Source organism: Saccopteryx bilineata, chromosome 5 (assembly GCF_036850765.1).
Source record: "Saccopteryx bilineata isolate mSacBil1 chromosome 5, mSacBil1_pri_phased_curated, whole genome shotgun sequence".
In the NCBI taxonomy this organism is placed as follows: Eukaryota; Metazoa; Chordata; class Mammalia; order Chiroptera; family Emballonuridae; genus Saccopteryx; species Saccopteryx bilineata.
The window spans coordinates 10,989,218-11,008,863 of record NC_089494.1 but is presented as its reverse complement, the minus strand read 5'-3'; the positions used below and the strand labels follow the sequence as shown (position 1 = coordinate 11,008,863).

The following is a 19,646-nucleotide window of genomic DNA, read 5'->3' as shown; positions in this document are numbered from 1 at the left end:
GCGTGTGCGTGGGTTAAGGCTGGAAATCCTTACTGACACGTGCAGTGACTTGTGCTTCTTTTCTTAGATGCTTCTGCGAGGCCAGTGGGCCCAGTCCCAGCCACACTTGGCAGTCTCCTGCGGATAGAGCAGTTGCCACCCCCTCCCCGCCCTGTGCGGTTGGTCGGGGATGCTGGCGAGCCATATGGGAGACGGCGGAGGGACAGAGGACAGAGGTGTGGGCTGCACACTGAAACCGGGCCCTGCTTTGTCTCACAGTCCTGAGACATCAAATTCCGGGGAAGCCATACCGGGGGAGAAAAGTATATTTAGGTTTTGAATGAATCTCTGGTTCTTTTGCTGTTAACAGATCATTTGACATCGTTTGACAGTATCTTTGAATCCTGTATATAAATGTGGTTATGCATAGAGACCAACTGAGATACAGTTTATGTTAAAAAGGCAGAATTCATTTGACTAAGTTGTACATGTTCTTTTTAGCGAAGCTACCCCCAGATATATACAAGCAGCATTTGTCTTGTTTATTATCATCCAGAAACTTGTAAGGAAAATGGAGTAAATTATGTCCGTGTTCTTCTCATCTTTCCCGGGGAGGCCCAGAGGGAAAAGAAGGGGATCTCTGTGGCCTGAGCTGCCGTCCTGGCTTCAGTTCATTTCCCGTGATGCTCCACTCGCTGAATCTGACCAGACCTTTGTTTTGTCATGTTTCTTATAACCAAAGAGCTGAGCTGGGCGCTCTGCAAGGTCCCGTTGTTTTCCGTTACCCGGTGGTAGCAGGCTGGGTCGGAGGAGTGTCGGCAGAGGAGGGTGGGGATGTAGGGAAGTATCAGAAAACCTGGTGAGCTGTCAGACACATCGGCCTCAGGACTTACGGATCAAGGGTCATTTCCGGCAGATCAGTCCCCACAGCTCCCTGTGGCCCATCTGAACCCGTGACCCGGTGGGTTCAGTGGTGGTACTTACTCAGTGGCATGCTTCACCGAGCCTGCTTGGCCCCGTGCGGGTGCGGTTGGCAGCTTTTAACACATACGGTACCCACAGCTGGCCTGTTCCACCCGCGGGACCATGGAGGCCAGGACAGACAGCCACTTCTGTGTGACCACTTACCTTTTGTTTATGTACATAGTAATTTGGTGTGTTTCCCCTCCGCCCCCAGGAAAACTTTCTATGTAATAAAAAGGTGCTCCAAAAAGCAATTTCATTGCAGAATACTACTTCCCTTTGATGACTGGCTCCACTTACCACTCTCCATGTTGGACATACGCCTTTCAGTGAGTTAAGTTAGCCGTTCCCGACTGTTTCTGAAGGTGACATTGTGCATGTAAAGATATGTAAGTGTCTACTTTCTAGAACCGTGCCACAGCACGTGACTGACTACCCCAGGCAGGAAGAGAAGTAATGAGATGAGTGGGCCAGAGTTTGCTTAGATCCCTGCTGGAGGGAGCAGGCTTCTGCTGAAGTTCCGCCATTTACAAATACTAACTGTAGCCCAGCCATTGCTAAGAGAATAAAATAAAAACAATACATGAAATTGAAACACATTTGAGAGACTGAAATTAATAGTTCCGTGTGAATTAATTTATAGTTTTTCCTCTGCCACCTACCCCTACAGTCACCGTTTACTGAAAGGCGTTATTCAGATGCTAATGAGTCGATTTAACAATAAAAGGATAAACAAAACTCTGATGAATTAATTCAGCTCACCCATGTCCCCAACCTCCTCCCCCCCCCCACAGAGACTGATTTTGTGGTTACCAAATCTTAAGAGTTTCAGCAATATAATCTTAAACGCACATCATTTTGGTCCAGATCACTCATTCTGTCGTTCAGCAAGTCTCTATTTGAGCCCCATGTGAGTGGCAGATACTGTTAAACATTGCAGGCTACAGTAACAAGTAAATCTTGTTCTCTACTCTCAAACTAAAAAATATTCTCTTTGTTGAATAACAGAAGATTTAAGTTCCTTACTTCACGTCAGTTAACCAATATATTGAGTTTAGGAGACATAGTCACTTTTAAAATGAGTTAATGGCTTTCCTTACCCATCTATGAAATTCTTTACCTACTTCTCTGGTTCCCTAAATTACAGAAGAACTTTATAGACTGTCAAGCTCACTAATACAGTGATTTGGATACTCAAGTTTTCTGTACTATTTTTAAATACAACGATTTGGATACTCAAGTTTTCTGTACTATTTTTAATCTCAGAAGTTGCAATGTTTATATTTAATATTTTATAAGATCAAATTTAATTGGAGAAAACTATAATATAGGCCTGATTAAGAAACTCTTACATTTTTATAAAATGTATTAATTTGGAAGAGAGATATCAAATAGTGCTTTAAACTTGCCATGGAACTTACATTCCTATTAACTAAATAATTGAGGGTGTGAAGAAATTTTTATTTCTATGTATTGAAAGTAGAATATGAAACAAAATAAAACAATATCTTTAGTCGGAGCCTAATTATTTTTTTAGCAATGCAAGTACACATCAAAAGTATACCTAACATTTTTCATGACCATGGCTTACCATTTCATCTTCTACTATATGCTGTGGCCTCGTTGGTATCCGTAGTACCCATTTTATGGAGTATTTTGAGGATGCTCCTTTGACCCTGTGATTAAATTATTTAGCTTATTTTTAAAGTTGATGGTGGAATAGAAGGCAGTGCTGTTTTCAAACAGAACTGTAATACGATGGCATGGGCTGAGGTCACCCTACCTGACACCTGATTTTATGCAATGAGAAAACAGACTTGGAGAAGTCAGGAGATTTACTATTTCATCACCATCTCTCTCTCTCTCTCTCTCTCTCTCTCTCTCTCTTTAATTTTGCACGATTTTGGACCTGTAGTACAACAGAGCCAGTTTTAAATAACACAGACGTGACAAGGGAGATCTCGGGTCCCTGACTGAGACGCATGAAGACATGTCTTCTATGCATGAGTCTCACATCTGGCTCTCTGTAACTAAGCACACCAGAATTGTTATATATATATTTTTATATATATATATATATATATATATGAAAATTTTAATTACATATGTATGCACGGGAACCCCATGTAGATGAGAGTCAGAGGCCCCACACACATGTGAGGTGCAGAGACAGAGAAAATGAGGTCTGCATGGCTTTCTAGCTAAGACGGAGGTGAGGCACTTGGGCATCAGAGGGGGGATAGTCATCTGCTGGATGACAAGAGGGGCACATGTTCACTAATTACGTAGAAGTTTGTCCTGTCCCATTGATAGGGCATAAAAAGTTACTTTTGGTCATAACTCTTACTATGGACAAGGCCTCACTTTAAATTCTTTGAGGGAAAGGTAGATGTTTCTTGTGAGCCCACAGGTCTCTATTCAGTAAAATAGTCCTTGTGCCAAAGTGGCACATCGTGGGGAGCCCTGTTCTGAATCCCTTCAGAAACAATCTGTATTTACTGTGGAAAACAAAAATCAGCAGAAGACCGGAAACCAATTCACCATCCCGGCACCCAGAGAAAAATCACATCGCACTTGAGGTGCATTTTGGCAGCAACCATAACACAGGCACTGGGGAAAACCATCGTCACTGTTCAGGTGACGTTCTTTCAAGTCCAGTGAGCATTAAGTGCCTCTGTCCTGCTGGTTACTGTGCTCAGAAGGGTCACACACCCACCAGACTGCTACGAAGTAAGCATTTGTAATTATCTCTGTTACTTCTGATGGTGAAACAGAGGTCCGGAGAAACAAAATGACTCGCCCAGGGCCACGTTCTAAGTGACTAACACCAGAGAAGAAGGCCGTACTTGCCTAGTCTACTGGCATCTTCCCGCGTTAAGAAAACCCAGAACTCTGAGTGGTGTAGCCACTCCACAACAGTCCTAGCTAAATCGGAATGCTGTTTTACTGACAGATTAACAATGACATTTCCCTTACTGTTGTCTTCACTGGTAGAGATATGATTGGCTAGGGTATTTTTTTTTTTTAAGCAAAAATTCCTGGCAGGAATTAAAAACTGTGAAATAAACAGTTTGGATAGGGAAAGAACACCCTTCTTATACAAAGAAACCTGCATCTCAGGTACCTCATTTTTACACACACACCCCAAATGTTTACTGCAGAAATGCTATGTAACCTACTGGGATGTTATTTGTTTCTACCAAAAAATTGTAGCATGTATATGAGTTTTAAAATGTTGTTTTAAAATGGACATGTTAGTGACATTTCCGTTAAGGATATTTCTATTGTTAATTTAAATAGGACTCAATTTTTATTCAGTAGGTCTTTCAGAAAAAGAATGATTCATAACCAAAAAAAAATATAGAGATATATTTACTCACATTAAGTGTGCATTCAGACACCAGAATTTTACATTGAGCTATTATACATTAATTACTCCAGCTCCTTGTTAATGGGAATGACTCGTGTGAGAGTTTTCGCTGTCGTCTGCTCTGCCTCTTGAAACAGAGTTGCACTCGTTTTATCCATTTTGTTGTGTTGTGTTGTGCTGCTGGTGGGAAGAATCAAGAGTCATCTGTTGGTTTTCCATTTATTATCGACCACAAATAGCTTTCAGAGTGGCCTAGCTTCATCACATGGCAGTTCTCCAAGGACCCAAAACTATTTATAATTCTGTTGTGCTTAGTTACAGAGAGCCAGATGTGAGATAATATGTATTTACATGCATAATATGTATTTACATGTCTTCACGCATCTCAGTGAGGGACCCGAGATCTTACTGTGTCACGTCGGTGTTATTTAAAGCTGGGTTTGTTGTAGTACGGGACCAAAATGGTGCAGAATTAGTAAAATTACCCTAAATGTTAAGCCGATTAACATGATATTGTAAGCTTAGGCTTTGGAAAAATTGGAAATGGCCTCAGCATGCTGCGATAGGAGACTGAATAAATAAATCATGGTATATAGACTAATACTCAGCCATTAAAAAGCCCGGCAAAGCGGCCCTGGCAGGTTGGCTCGGCGGTGGAGTGTCGGCCTGGCGTGCGGGGGACCTGGGTTCGATTCCCAGCCAGGTCACATAGGAGAGGTGCCCATTAGCTTCTCCACCCCCCCCTCCTTCCTCTCTGTCTCTCTTTTCCCCTCCCGCAGCCGAGGCTCCATTGGAGCAGGGATGGCCCGGGCGCTGGGGATGGCTCCTCTGCCCCAGGCACTGGAGTGGCTCTCGTTGCGGCAGAGCGATGCCCCGGAGGGGCAGAGTGTCGCCCCTGGTGGGTGTGCCGGGTGGATCCTGGTCGGGCGCATGTGGGAGTCTGTCTGGCTGTCTCTGCTCGTTTCCAGCTTCAGAAAAATACAGGGGAAAAAAAAAGAAGCCCGGCAAGCAAGTTCAGAACACACCAGATGAGAAGCAGGATACAGCAGTATTCTCAGTCACACACTCATTCATTTCTGTCAGACCTAGTAAATGTACTAATAGAAAAAGGCTGGAATAATATTTAACAAAATGCCAGTCATCCTCATTTACCAGGAATAAGAATATGGTGACTTTTATTTTCCTATTTTGGCTTTACTCCCTTTTCTAAAATGTCTGCAAGATCACGTAGAATCTTGATAAAGAAAAAAATAGTATTAAAATAAACCTATGCATGGATAAAAATATTCACTATGAGCCTGGCTCTTCTCTGATGTTCCACACAACCCTGTCCCATGTAAGGCCTCAGGAGGATTTCTGTGCGGAGAAATGCAGCGGACCCTGTACCCTGTGCGTGATGCGCCCCCTGCCTCGGTGGGCCGCCATGGACCAGCAGAGCCACGAGGGCCCCTGGGCAGAGCTGAGCGTCCGAGCTCGCCTTTCTCCAGATCAGGGGTAGTCAACCTTTTTATACCTACCGCCCACTTTTGTATCTCTGTTAGTAGTAAAATTTTCTAACCGCCCACCGGTTCCACAGTCATGGTGATTTATAAAGTAGGGAAGTAACTTTACTTTATAAAATTTATAAAGCAGAGTTACAGCAGGTTAAAGCATATAATAGTAATTACTTACCAAGTACTTTATGTCGGATTTTTGCTAAGTTTGGCAGAATAAATCTTTATAAAACAACTTACTATAGTTAAATCTATCTTTTTATTTATTCTTTGGTTGCTCCGCTACCAATCACCTTGAAAGCTGGAATGCCCGTTAGTGGGCGGTAGGGACCAGGTTGACCACCACTGCTCCAGATCCTGTGACCCTTTTTCCCGTGTGCTTACCCCCTTCCGTCCCCTTCACGTCTCTGCTCCAATCCTCCCCAGCTCATGTCATCCACATGCTTCCGGTGAGAAGTCCAACTGCTACCGTGATTAGTACCTCACTCTAGACCAGGCTGCATCTGGCTCGCAGGCAAATCTTTAATAAAAAATAATAATAACGTTAAAAATATAAAACATTCTCATGTATTACAATGCATTCATTTCCTACCGCTCATGTTCATGGTTGCGGGTAGCTGGAGCCAATCACAGCTGTCCTCTGGGACAACACCAAGTTTTTATTGGATAACGCGTAACTTACACGGGTTGTTGTATGGCTCTCACGGAATTACATTTTAAAATAGGTGGTGTTCATGGCTCTCTCAGCCAAAAAGTTTCCCGACCCCTGCTCTAGACCCTGGCTGTGACAATGACTTCTTTTTTAAGGGTTTCAGAACACACTGGGTTCTGTCCGGGTTTGAGGCTGCTCTAGCACACCGTGTAGGAATCGAGGCGTGCGGCAGCTCCGTGTTACCTTAGAGTATGCAAATTTTAAAGTGCTGGGTGTTTCTTATCTGTGCTGTTGTGTGCAGTGATAGGAAATCAGAGGTTTGGGACCCTGGGAAGGGGGACTCAGGCACTCTCTGGGGAAGAGCATTTCTGGATTGTAAAATACTGTCTTGTGTTACAAGGAAACGATATGGGTCAACTGTTGGATCATGGCATTCAGGATTCTGTACGAGTCAACCGAAACAACCGAAAGCCTCGTGGGTTTTAATTTTGAGCTCAATGAGACTAAAAGGAAACAGTTTGCTTTGGACTAGGGTGATGCCGAAATAAAATGTAGCTAGTCCATCGACAGGAAGGAGATTGAGTGTTTAATAATAAGTGTCTTCTTGAAGAAGTGACATCTGTGTAGGACACCTGCCGTCTCCATTGTAGCTTTAAACAAGCCGCGTCCCTGGGGGTGAGCGGAGCCCTTGCTTTGGCATACTGTGCCGTGACAAGGATAAATGGTAAACCCCAAGGGACTCACCATTGTGTAGAGGATGCTTTTTGGTGAGACGTGTGGAGGGCAGGTGGGAGCTAAGCCTCTTCTGACTTAGATAGCTCAGGCCAGCGAGGCCCATTTTGGACATAACTTGGGCACTTGGCAAGCTACGGCAGCATTGCCTGCCCCGTGGTAGCCCTGATTATTGGCTACTTGTTGTGACTCTGGTGTTTTATCTGTCACGGACACAGTACACAGGGCTTACTGGTTGGTGTGTGGGCTTCACTGGTTAGTGGAATTGCGGAATTCTTTGTGTGCTGTGAGGACGGGGCCTGAGCAGTCACTGAGCGGGGCCCGTGCGAATGGCTCGTTTCTGCTCCACTCCTGCTCGTCACGGTCCTGCACGCAGGGACAGGGCTGGGTGGAGGTGTCAGGGCACCAAGGAATGCCTTTCTCGACCTGCCTCTTAAATCAGCTGCCATTCTGGCAGATTACAATCTAACCAAGAATGATTTCCGTGAACAACGGCTAAATACCTTGCCTCCCCAGAAGATATATGATCAGCGCTGTGGCTCATCTCATTAGCCTCAGGAGAAAATACCGCACCCCTGAATTCTGCTGCGTGGCAGACAGGACTGTCTGAACTCTGAAGCAGAGCACGTGCTGTTTTCTCCCCGTGTGAACCTAAGGCTTGTCCCTCGAGCGGCAGCCCCACAGCTGTGATGCACCCTGCGCCTCGCGGACCCTGACGCCAGGCCAGGGGCACAGCTTTAGCGTGAATGAGCCAATTAGGACGTTCTCCCCTGTCAATTAGCCGGCAGAATAATGAGATTGAATGAGCACTCTCCTTAAAAGCACCCGGGCCTGTATTTTCTAAAAAGCGTGTCTTTCTCTGCTGTTTGCAGCTGCATGAACAGACAAGCTACTGCTGAACATGAACATAAATTAAAGATTGCACCCACAGCAAACAGGCGCGAGAGGTGTACAAACCGGGTACCGTTTGCTCTCCACACGGGTTTTCCTCCCGAGTGGCTGGCGGGACGGAGTATCTGCTCGCACCGTCATTGTCTGAAAGATTGGCAGGGAGAATATTTAGGTAGTGAGCACCCTTTCCCCGTCTGAATGAACGTGTGCTGCCTTCAGTCTGGGCAACAGCGTGGGGGTCGATGCTCAATTTGCATTAGTGGGTTTCAGACCACGCCCATTTAAGGAATGTTGGTTTTCCCCTGAGTGTGAGGAGAGGCCAGTGGAGAGTGTGAACAGAGGAGAGAGGTGAGCAGCGGGCGTGGACCGAGAGGCCCCAGGATGAGGCGATGGCCCTAGTGGAGGAACTGAGCTGGCTGTGGCTGCAGTCAAGAGGTCAGTGTCAGGGCCTGAGTGGCCAGATAGGTGGGCATTAAGGTCCGAAAGACCCACTGTGCTGTGCTCACAGGTTTTTGTAGTTGACTGTGGGGACAGAGGAAGCCTTGAGAGTTTTAAGTAGGGGAACAAGACCAAATGTGGATTGTAAGGTCACTCTGCTCTGGTTGGGGGTTGGGTCGCAGGGGGACAGATAGAACCTGAGGCATAGCACACCCAGCCCTATCATAAGTGACCTCTGTATGCTCACGTATGCACGCTTACGTGTGTGTACAAGAGTGTGTTCATGCATGTGTGTTCCCTTCCTCCAACAACCACCAATGGGGTGAGTTTGACCATTCACCCATTTCAGAGAAGAGGAGGCCAGACCAAAGGGAGGCTGACCACGGTCCCGGAGCTAACAAGTGACCGAGCCGGGATTTGAGCCCACAGAGTCTTGGATCCAGACTCCATGTACATAATTATTACATTATTTTGCCTTTTCTCTTGTATTGGTAAGGGTCATCATCACCATATTTGAATTAATATTTAAGAATATAGTCAATACTATTTTTAGTGTCCTATTAAATGCTACTAGTAATTTACTAGCTTAGTGAACTTTTATATTCATACTCATTCCTATTGAAATGAAATTAGAAATTTTAGTGAATTAAGTTTCTGTAAGATATTCACCAAGTAGAGGTTATTAATGTCTTCTTGGTCAACACTAAGCTTCCTGGGGGACTTCTTACTGCAGATTTCAGGGTGGAGTGTGTCCAGGGCCTTCAGTGGGTACCTGTTTGAGTCCAGGGAAGGTGAAGTCTCGTCCCTGAGCTTGTCCAGGAATCCGCACCATTGCGCTCCGCAGTGAGAGCTGTCTTCGCCATACCAGCCCAGTCCGCTTTTACGCATAATACGCAGTCAAAAAATCAACCTCCTTCTTCTAAGAGGGATAACGCACATTCTGACCGTCGCTAACTTCCGACCTGAGAGGGTTGTTGGCAGGTTTCTTGAGCATCCGCATTTGCTTTGAGGAGCGCAGGCCTGTGTCACGGAAATTGTGGGGTCGCTTCCAGACCCCAGCGATGAAGTGAGCATCGCAATACAAAGCGAGCAGGTTAATCTTTGTGCTGGTGGAGGGTTTTGCCTTGCCTTGGTGAGAAAAAACGTTAACACCTGTGCAGCTCAATAAAGCGAAGGGCAGTAAGACGAGACAGGGCTGTATCTAGCAGACCGCGAGAGCCCAGGAGAGAAGACACACTTGAACTGACGTTTTCACGCTGGGACCGCTGGCTTTCTCCTTTGTCATTAGGGTTTTCTGTTCCCCCGTATCTTGCGAAAGGATCCAGAAGGTCCTCCAGCTAGATTTTCTTTTTTAAGTATTGCTCACCTTGATGCTATAACATTTTGACCAGGTGAATTTCGTAAGATGTTACGTGATTTTCAAGACAAGATGAGGGGGGTCATTGGCATCTTGTATTTTATTAGTTGTCCAGTTGTATCATCTTGTATAGACGTGGGTTTCCAGTTGACGTCAGCCCCGATACCGACACCCTGCCGTAGTCAGGACTGTAAGGCCTTCGCCTCGGGAGGGGCCCGCGCAGAGCCTCCTCACGCGTCCCCTCCGTCCCCACAGAGTCTGAGTCTGAAGGACCCTGCACACTGAAACAGAAGGAGAGTGGTCCTCTCATTTGTGGGCTGTTGCAAAGCTGGTACTTAGGGGACTGACACGGAAATGGCTTGATTAAATGACCTGAACCTAAACCTTGTCTTATGGAAGCGACTGTGTGTGGTATCGGGAGAAGTTTAGCCAGCCGGCCAGAGCAAACGCTGCCCATCAAGATTTTGATTATTGTGTTTTTAAATATATGTCAAGGGAGAATGGGGGGTGGGGGAGGCAGCAGAAGGGCTTAGGTTCTGTGCCCCGCCATGTGTGACACGGCCCTTTGCATCCCGGTTCTCACACCGTGACACCGTGTGGGCCTGGCCCCAGCTGTCTCTCCTCCAGGGAACAAGGTCATTAGCGGGTGTGTGGGGAATCTGTGGCCGGGAATCACACCTTCCTCACGGGGCTGCAGCAAAGGCCCTGGGCACGGAGAGCGCCCCGGAATCACTTCATCTTCTTGCCTCTCCATTTCCCTATCTCCTCTCCCATGTTTCTGTCTCTACTTACGGTGCTTACTAAAAATTTTCTTTTTGCATCCGTTATAATCAATTTGGGAGATTTCTCCAAAGGAGAGAATAATGGCAATGAATACTTGGGTACCAGCACTGAGCCGTCCCTTTTTATACACCAGGCGTTGCAAGTAAATTTCACGTGTTCTTTTCCATCTGGTTTTCACAAGACCCTGCGAGACTGGGTGCCGTTGGATTTTAGGAGAAACTAAATGAGTAGCAGCGCTGAGGTGGGAGTCCGGGCCCGTCGCACTCCAAGCTCTTGACCCCTCTGCACAGCGCTCAGTGACCTCAGTGTGGAGAGCTCACTGCTGTTTCTACCCCCATCCCTGACAGTGACATGGGCCCGTTGCACCCCAGGGCTCTGGACCCCTCTGCACAGCGCTCGGTCACCTCAGTGCGGGAGAGCTCACTGCTGTTTCCACCCCCGTCCCCGACGGTGACGCGGGCCCATCACACTCCAGGGCTCCTGACCCCTCTGCACAGCGCTTGGTGACCTCAGTGTGGAGAGCTCACTGCTGTTTCTACCCCCGTCCCCGACAGTGACACGGGCCCGTCGCCCCCCAGGGCTCCTGACCCCTCTGCACAGCGCTCGGTGACCTCAGTGTGGAGAGCTCACTGCTGTTTCCACCCCCGTCCCCGACGGTGACGCGGGCCCATCGCACTCCAGGGCTCCTGACCCCTCTGCACAGCGCTCGGTCACCTCTGTGCGGGAGAGCTCACTGCTGTTTCCACCCCCGTCCCCGACAGTGACGCGGGCCCATCACACTCCAGGGCTCCTGACCCCTCTGCACAGCGCTCGGTGACCTCAGTGTGGAGAGCTCACTGCTGTTTCTACCCCCGTCCCCGACAGTGACACGGGCCCGTCGCGCCCCAGGGCTCCTGACCCCTCTGCACAGCGCTCGGTGACCTCAGTGTGGAGAGCTCACTGCTGTTTCTACCCCCGTCCCCGACAGTGACGCGGGCCCGTCGCGCCCCAGGGCTCCTGACCCCTCTGCACAGCGCTCGATGACCTCAGTGTGGAGAGCTCACTGCTGTTTCTACCCCCGTCCCTGACAGTGACGCGGGCCCGTCGCGCCCCAGGGCTCCTGACCCCTCTGCACAGTGCTCGGTGACCTCAGTGTGGAGAGCTCACTGCTGTTTCTACCCCTGTCCCCAACAGTGACGCGGGCCTGTCGCACCCCAGGGTTCCTGACCCCTCTGCACAGCGCTCGGTGACCTCAGTGCGGGAGAGCTCACTGCTGTTTCTACCCCCGTCCCCGACAGTGACGCGGGCCCGTTGCGCCCCAGGGCTCCTGACCCCTCTGCACAGTGCTCGGTGACCTCAGTGCGGGAGAGCTCACTGCTGTTTCTACCCCTGTCCCCGACGGTGACGCTTACGGAACAGTCACAGCTTGTGCACACCTGTGCTGGGCGCTGGTCTCCCTGTTCACACGCATCTAAGGCTCCCCACAACCCTCTGCAAGTTCTGCTGCTGTTCCCGTTTCTGCCAGTCCATTTTCATACGGGGAAAGCAAGGCACGGAGAGGCTGCATACCTTGTCCACTCACCCAAGGGCACGTGGAGTTAACAGCGGTGTTCCAACTCAGGTTGGAATGCCCAGCACTCTTCCCCTGTCACGTAGGCAGTTCTTGAAACCTATTGATACTTTAGAGTAGGTCTCAGACTAACCCGAGGAGAGGCAGGGGCTTTCCCGCTCACCTTAGCATCCTGCACTCTGTTCAGCTTCCCAGTAACTTGCAGGAATATCTCCATATTCTTGGCACAGTGCTTCTAAAGTAGTGACCTATGGGATAGGTCTTCCAAAGGCTGAATCACGACTCATGCCTAAGCAAGGAAGGACTAATAGCAAATTCATGAGCTGGAAATCTATTTACCGGCAATTCCCGGGGCTCAGCGTGCAGTCCACGCTTCTCCGTCATGTCGAGTTGCTGAGAAATGCAAGTCGGTGCATCTTTTCCAGTGCCTTGATATTTACCAGTCTCGTATTCTACCATCGGAAACAGCTTCAACAAGCATCGCACGTGTCGACAGTTCTAATTAATACAGGTAATTAGTCCTGACAGTAGACTGTGAAAAGGAGACCCATTCATAAATTTGCTAATGTCACTCCGCTCAGAATCTAACTGCAGTGTACTCTTCCGTCATTTCTGCACAGGAGCAGAGGGCATCTGACTGAGCTCAGACCTTCGCGTTTGCTTCTGGAAAGGAATTCTGTCCGACTTTCTCATTGGAACTGAATTTTCCAGTGTGCAGGACTTGGTGAACAGACAGCTTTCTGGAGAGAATGGGAAAAGCCAGGCAAGGAGGGCAGGAAGCAGAGGTCACTGAGCGTGTCCACGTGTGTTCTTACATGTCGAAATCTCATACCCTTTTGTGTTATTTTTATCCCCTTTCTGAAAGCTAGGATAGTTTTATTTAGGCTTTTGGTATGTTTATGGTATGGAAAATATGGAGATTGTGTGTTAGGTTGATCCAAGTTTGAGCCCTCATGTCTCTGACATAAATAGCCCACTTTTTTCAGGGGCATTGTTCTGGAGCGGAGTGTTTCAACCACAGCAGTGTTGACATCTGAGCTGGGTGCTTCCTGGGTGGGGTGGGCAGGCTGTCCTGTGCATTGTCAGATGTTGAGTAGCATCTGGCCTCCGCCCACTAGCTGCTAGAACATCCTTCCCCCGGTAGCGACGGTCAGATATCTCCAGACATTGCCAGTTGACCCCTGTGGGACAAAATCACCCCTGCTTAAGAACCACAGTGCTATGCTAGAGAGTAACTCCAGATTAAAAAAGCAACAACAAAAAACCGCATTGGGTGAAACTCATGTACAGAACACTTACGTGGCTTCAGCTGTCGCCAGATCGATCGAGCACGTCCTTTAGAAGGGATACTCTAGTAGAGTCCAGATTAGGAATGGCATTTCCTGGCTGCAGTCCCGGCACGCCTCGGAGATGCTGCAGGTTTGCTTCCGGTCTTCTCAATAAAGCGAGTTCTAATCTTTCTCCTGGCTGGAGGGTCTTACCTTCGATTTGTAAGAAACACAGCACCTGTGAAGCCCAATAAAGCTAAGCAAGCAGGGTGGCCTGTGCCTCCTTCTTACCTTCCAGTGTGCCAGTGGTCCCCTGTGGTAGGAAGTGGAGTAGCATTCAGGAGTGGAGTAGCTGTGCCTAAACCCCTTTGCTTCTCGTGTTGGCTACCTGGGCTCTCGGCACCCACGGATTCAATATTCAGGGGTTTGAGCACGTTCAGGGGACCTTACAGATCTGAGCACTAAGCTGCAGGTGCTCTTTGTCCCTCTTTCTAGTTCATTCATTCTTTCCCTTCTGTCTTTCCTCCCTACTCTGCTTAGATGTCTAGCCTTTGTTTCAGTTACTGTCTTACAAATACCTTCCACATCCTTGCTGCCCAGTCTGTCCACCAATGTGGAAAAACCTCAGGCGTGGGTGAACCCCACCACTGGGCAGGCATCTCAGCCCCCTGCGTCTGGCAGCTGGCCCTCATTGGAGAACATGACCCAACAGGGCCAGCTGAACCCGTCGTAAAGGCACGTCAACACCTCCCCTGACCTCAACTTTCCCAAGAAAACAGAACCCACCTGTAGGCAAGCCCTCACTTGTCCATCACAGAAACTATAAACCAACCTGTACCCACCGGCATCCTAAACTTGTTCCTTCTACCGCTGGGCAAGAAGTCTTCCTCCTATCCAGTGCGAATCCTGCACCTGTCCTGACGTCTCAGGAAAACCTTTTGTGGCTGTATATCTCGTTCTACCTCTCGCCTTCCGTCTCTACTGGGTCCTCCCAGTTAAACACGCTCTAGTCTCTGCCCATCATCCCGAAAGACAGAGACCAGTACCCCAGCTGCCTGTTCCCTTTCATGCACGTTCTCCAAAGACTCACATATTGTCTTCACTTCCCCTGCTCTGAGTCCAGCCCCTCCCCCTCCTCTTTCACTCGCGCCGCATGACCCCGTTCTGGCCAGGTTCCCCAGCCACCTCCATGGCGCTGAGCCCGGGCTCACTCTCACTGCTCTTCCCCAGACTTACCCAGCACGGGGGACTGTTCTCCCCTCGAAACCCTGCCGTGTCTTCCTTTCCCCCGATGCCCGTTCTCCTGGCTTTCCCGCCCGTGCCCTGGCCTCTCCCCTCCGTCTCCTGTGCAGGTGCATCGCCCTTACTCGACCTTCGAGTACCCGTCATCCCAGTGACTTTGATTCTGGGTTCTCGCTTCTTCTCCCAAGGTTTTCGTTACTGTTTATCCCAGGAACTTTCAAGTTTATCTCCACAGCCCAGATCTCCTTCTGAGCTTCTGAAACGATACATAACCCTGCGCACAGGCGTGTAACGTGCAGGGTGTACGAAACTGATTTGTAACACTTTGCACCTCCCCTACTCGTTCCTCATCGCGTGGGGCCTCCCGGGTGTTGTCGAGAGCCAGGTCTTTTTTTTTTTTTTTTTTAATTTATCCATTTTATTTATTTTTTATTTATTTGTTTATTTTATTTTATTCATTTTAGAAAGGAGAGAGAGAGAGAGAGAGAGAGAGAGAGAAGGGGGGAGGAGCAGGAAGCATCAACTCCCATATGTGCCTTGACCAGGCAAGCCCAGGGTTTCGAACCGGCGACCTCAGCATTTCCAGGTCAACGCTTTATCCACTGCGCCACCACAGGTCAGGCGAGAGCCAGGTCTTCTTGAGGCCAACTCAGAATACATCTCAAGTCCCCACACGTTTCCCGTGTCTGGTAGTCTGAGCCCCTGTCATCTCTGACTGGACGGTAGGAGATGAGGACAGAGAGGTCTGAGAGCCGGAAGGTGCAGGTCACTTGTCACTGTGCCGACCAGAAAGCTCTTCTGTAGACATAGTCCTGAATGCCCCGGGGAGGCATGCTATACCCACCTCCGACCAAGAATGGCCTTTTTAACATTATAACAATTAAAATTTATCAAAATACTGAGTAAAAAAAAAAGAAATATTCCAATAATGGCTTCTCCTAAAACAAGTTGCAGAATTCTGGATCAGAAAAGGGGATATTGAATTGTTTATCATGAATGCCAGAAAGCCATCATCTGCAGAAAGATGTGGGCAGGATAAGAGTTTTTAACTGTAGATGTTTTATCTGGGCTAATTGATATAAATCTCTTTATTAATTCAAACAATACTTTAGGAGCCCTTTTATGAACCAGGCACAGTTTGTTAGTGGATCATGAGAAAAGCCAGATTTTCATGAAGTGTCTAGAGTACATTCAGGGTATCCTTAGAAAATACTTCTTACAGGACATCTATGAAATTCACTGTCTGGGATTTGGGGGCACTGCCCCAAAGGGGGCCCACCTTCTGCATCAGGTTCCCAGACCAGCTTCAGAGCATCCTCTGGGAACTTGTTAGGAAAGCAGATTTTCAGACCTCATCGTGGGCCCCTTAAATCAGGAGCTCTCGGGCGGGGCCTTGCTTTAATCACACGAACACATTCTCTGTGGCGTGTAGCGGACTCACCTGCAGGGCTGGTTAAACCCAGGCACCTGGAATGAGCCGATGTTTGCGGGTACAGTTGGGAAGCCGTCAACATGGTGAATGGTGTTGTATTTTACAGCAGTGGCCGTTTGGGCTAGTATTCGTGTGTGCATTTTGGATCGTGAAAAACAACAACAAAAAAGCCGGGTAGGTAAGACAGAGCCTGATTGTTGCGAGCTTTGTCTAAAATGTGCATCTTTAATTTGGAAACTCAGCGATATTCTCTTCAACTGAGCTCCAAAGGGATCAGAAGGAAACGAAAACACCCCTCTCCCTGCGGCTGTCCCCAGTGGTCGCAAGGACTGCTCTAGCCAAGGGCCTGAGGCGCCCAACCTTTTGTACAGAAGTCATCCTCTCTTTCTGACACGTTTGGTGTTGGGGCTGAAGGGAGAGCCATTCATTTAACACGTGCTGACTTTGCCTGAACAGGGAGGGTTAAGCCATTTCCAAGAAAACTGTCCCAAGTTTCCCAGGCAAGGGCCGCTGTAGCCAGTGGATTCAGTCACCAGAGAAAGCACCAGAAAAGGGAAGTGGACACGAGAGCAGTGTGACAAACCTTCCTTTTATTTCTCTGTGGAGTTCTCCACAAACTGAGCGCCTTCTGCCAGGCCAGCCTCCCCCTCGCTCTGAACGCCCTCCGCGTTTCTGAAGGAAATTTAATCCATATGTTCCTGAGTCACTGATGCCTGAGTCATTAGAATGTTATTCCGTAAATGCGATTTCATGTTGGAAGCCATCGTAAAGTATTTTTAGGAGACTTTCATTCTTCATAACGCTGCATTTTTCTTGGTGTGTTGTCTTGTTGTATTCAAACACGCTGTATATCATCTTAGCACGCATCCTGTGGGGAGGCGGGAAGGAAGTCTGGAAGCCAGCCGCAGGCGGGGGCTCGCCCAGCACGTTGGAAGCCGCCTGTTCCTGTTTGCAGGAGTTTGTAACGGTAGTTCCCTGCTCTGTTGTTCACGCTGTGTCCCGGGCTGCGTTTTCCCCGGTCTTATCCTGCCCCAGCCCTCTCCCGCCCTGCCCCCCAAAAGGCTGCCCGTGAAGAAGAATCGGGAAGAGAGAACAAGGAGAAACAGTAGGACCCAGGCGCCTCCTCGGCTGTATTCCTATGCCGTGCGGGATCCTGTCTTCCCAAAACTAAATGCCCACTCCCCTTTACCAGCCAGCACTGCCCGCTGGGAGCATTCAGGGGTTTCACAAAATGTCCACAAAAGAGAAAAGTAAAATTTAATTTAGGAGCAGTCTACAGCTTCTCATAATTAGGGCAAATATATGTTATCTGTTCAGGGCTGAAGCTCATTGAAAACTCATGGGTTTTTTTTTTTTGTTTTGTTTTGTTTTACTAAAATAGCTTCTTTCTTAAAAAAAAAAATTCTGTCTCTTTGGAACCTCTCATGATCTGGACCAAGTTTTATCTGTACGTGAAGCATCCTGGTTTGTGTATTTGTCCACTGGGGACCTCTGCTGGCTGCAGACAGCCCCCAGCAGCCGCGTCTTAGGGGGAGTCGCTGTGTGTCTGCTCTGAACCCCCAGCAGCCGCGTCTTAGGGGGAGGTGCTGAGTGTCTGCTCTGAGCCCCAGCAGCCTCATCTTAGGGGGAGTCGCTGTGTGTCTGCTCTGAGCCCCCAGCAGCCTCGTCTTAGGGGGAGTCGCTGTGTGTCTGCTCTGAGCCCCAGCAGCCTCATCTTAGGGGGAGTCGCTGTGTGTCTGCTCTGAGCCCCCGAGCAGTCTCGTCTTAGGGGGAGTCGCTGTGTGTCTGCTCTGAGCCCCCAGCAGCCTCGTCTTAGGGGGAGTCGCTGTGTGTCTGCTCTGAGCCCCAGGTCCTGCCCAGGCAGCAGGTGCTGCGTCATACAGGGAAGGAGACACCACCTGGGGGAACAGAGATTTAAAGGGTAACACTTTCACTTCTCATCTCTTTGATCTTATGAAATACTCCCCCCTCCTTTATTTTTCTTTTTTAATTTGGTCCTTAAAACTGTCTTCTTGGTTTTGGTTGGCTGTTTTCTCGTGAGTGGTCCCTTTCCTGGCTATTTCGGGTGGCTGTGGCTGGTGGCGTGTGCCTCTGTCTCCACTAGGCCGTCACCTCCATGAGACCAGGGAGGTCCTGTCCATCCTGTGGGGACATTCGAGGACTTGTGTGGGCTTTTACTTTGGAAACCTCACCCCACAGCTAAACATGTGCTATCCTATCCATGGTACATAAATATATATTAAAGCAAATGAATGTAAATATATGTCATATATATTGTACAGCTGAGTTAAAAATGGTTGATATAATACATTTCACAAACATTTAATTACACATTTTCAGTTTGAAAGTTACTTTTTACTTAGGAGCAAGTTAGTAATCTTGAGGTCTCAAACGTTTGGCGAACCTTTGAGGAACTCAGAGCCCCTAAGCACTGTTCAGACAGCAACAAAACCACCCTTTGCTCTTACTCAGTCTTGGGTCCCCCACACTGGTTTGTGAAAGAAGGAAGAACCACCGGACTACACGAGAGGAGAGGAGAGAGAGAGAGAGACAAGGGTTATCTAGAGCAGTGGTCCCCAACCCCGGCCCGCGGGCCATTTGGTACCGGTCCACAGAGAAAGAATAAATAACTCACATTATTTCCGTTTTATTTATATTTAAGTCTGAACGATGTTTTATTTTTAAAAAATGACCAGATTCCCTCTGTTACATCCATCTAAGTCTCACTCTTGACGCTTGTCTCGTTAAGTTCGACAATTATATTTAAAAAATACCACAGTTTTTACGCCGGTCGCATAATTTTATTTTGTGCATTTATCCGTCCCACCCTAAAGGCCAGTCCGTGAAAATATTTTCTGACATTAAACCGGTCCGTGGCCCAAAAAAGGTTGGGGACCACTGATCGAAAGGCAAGAGCCATCCTGTTCTTCCTCAGCCTTGATTTCTCCTCTAGAGAAGCGGGTCCACACTTTTCTTATGTAAATGATCGCTGCTCCTCTGGGCCCACCTGGATGCCAGGACCGTCACTGGACGCTCCAGGGCAGACCCGGGCTAAACCCGGACACCTGCGCTGCCCCCTGACGCACTGTTTCCGGGTCAAGTGGGAGCAGGAAATGGTGGAACGTGCCCTCCACCCATAAGAGTTCTCTGGGATTCAGTCATTCCGCAAATACATATGTGACCTTGTTTATTCAAAAGACTGAATCCTCCTCCTTATCAAGTAAAGTTGGGGGAGGAGAGAGGGAAAGGAAGCTTATAGCATGAATATGGCGCATGTAAAATTTCCGTCCCTCCACCTTTATTTTAATTTTCTGTATTTCTTTTTTAAATTCCCTGGACTTAGAAACCGAGAGATGCAGAGCCTTCCCTGAGTATGTGCTGTGCTCTCTGGCCCCGTCCTTCCTCACGGTGGCTCCTCCCTGGACTTCAACGATCTTTTTTAACTCAATTCATCTGGACTATTTAATTTGTGGCAGGAATTCCAAAGCTTATTCTCC

At 48.3% G+C, this 19,646-nt stretch overlaps 1 protein-coding gene across 7 annotated transcripts in view; it reads left to right on the top strand.

Moving 5' to 3' along the window:
- Window positions 1-19,646, top strand: part of RHBDD1 (rhomboid domain containing 1) — a 122,321-nt gene that overhangs the window by 82,130 nt on the left and 20,545 nt on the right. For 6 of the 7 annotated variants that reach the window (XM_066279469.1, XM_066279466.1, XM_066279465.1 and 3 more), the window contains one exon: window positions 68-1,483. The exons of the other annotated variant lie outside the window; for it this stretch is intronic. In XM_066279469.1, the coding sequence (XP_066135566.1) occupies window positions 68-233 (166 nt within the window). In that variant the 3' untranslated portion in view covers window positions 234-1,483. Of the gene's footprint in view, window positions 1-67; window positions 1,484-19,646 lie in introns of those variants that run through there. 7 annotated transcript variants of the gene reach the window in all.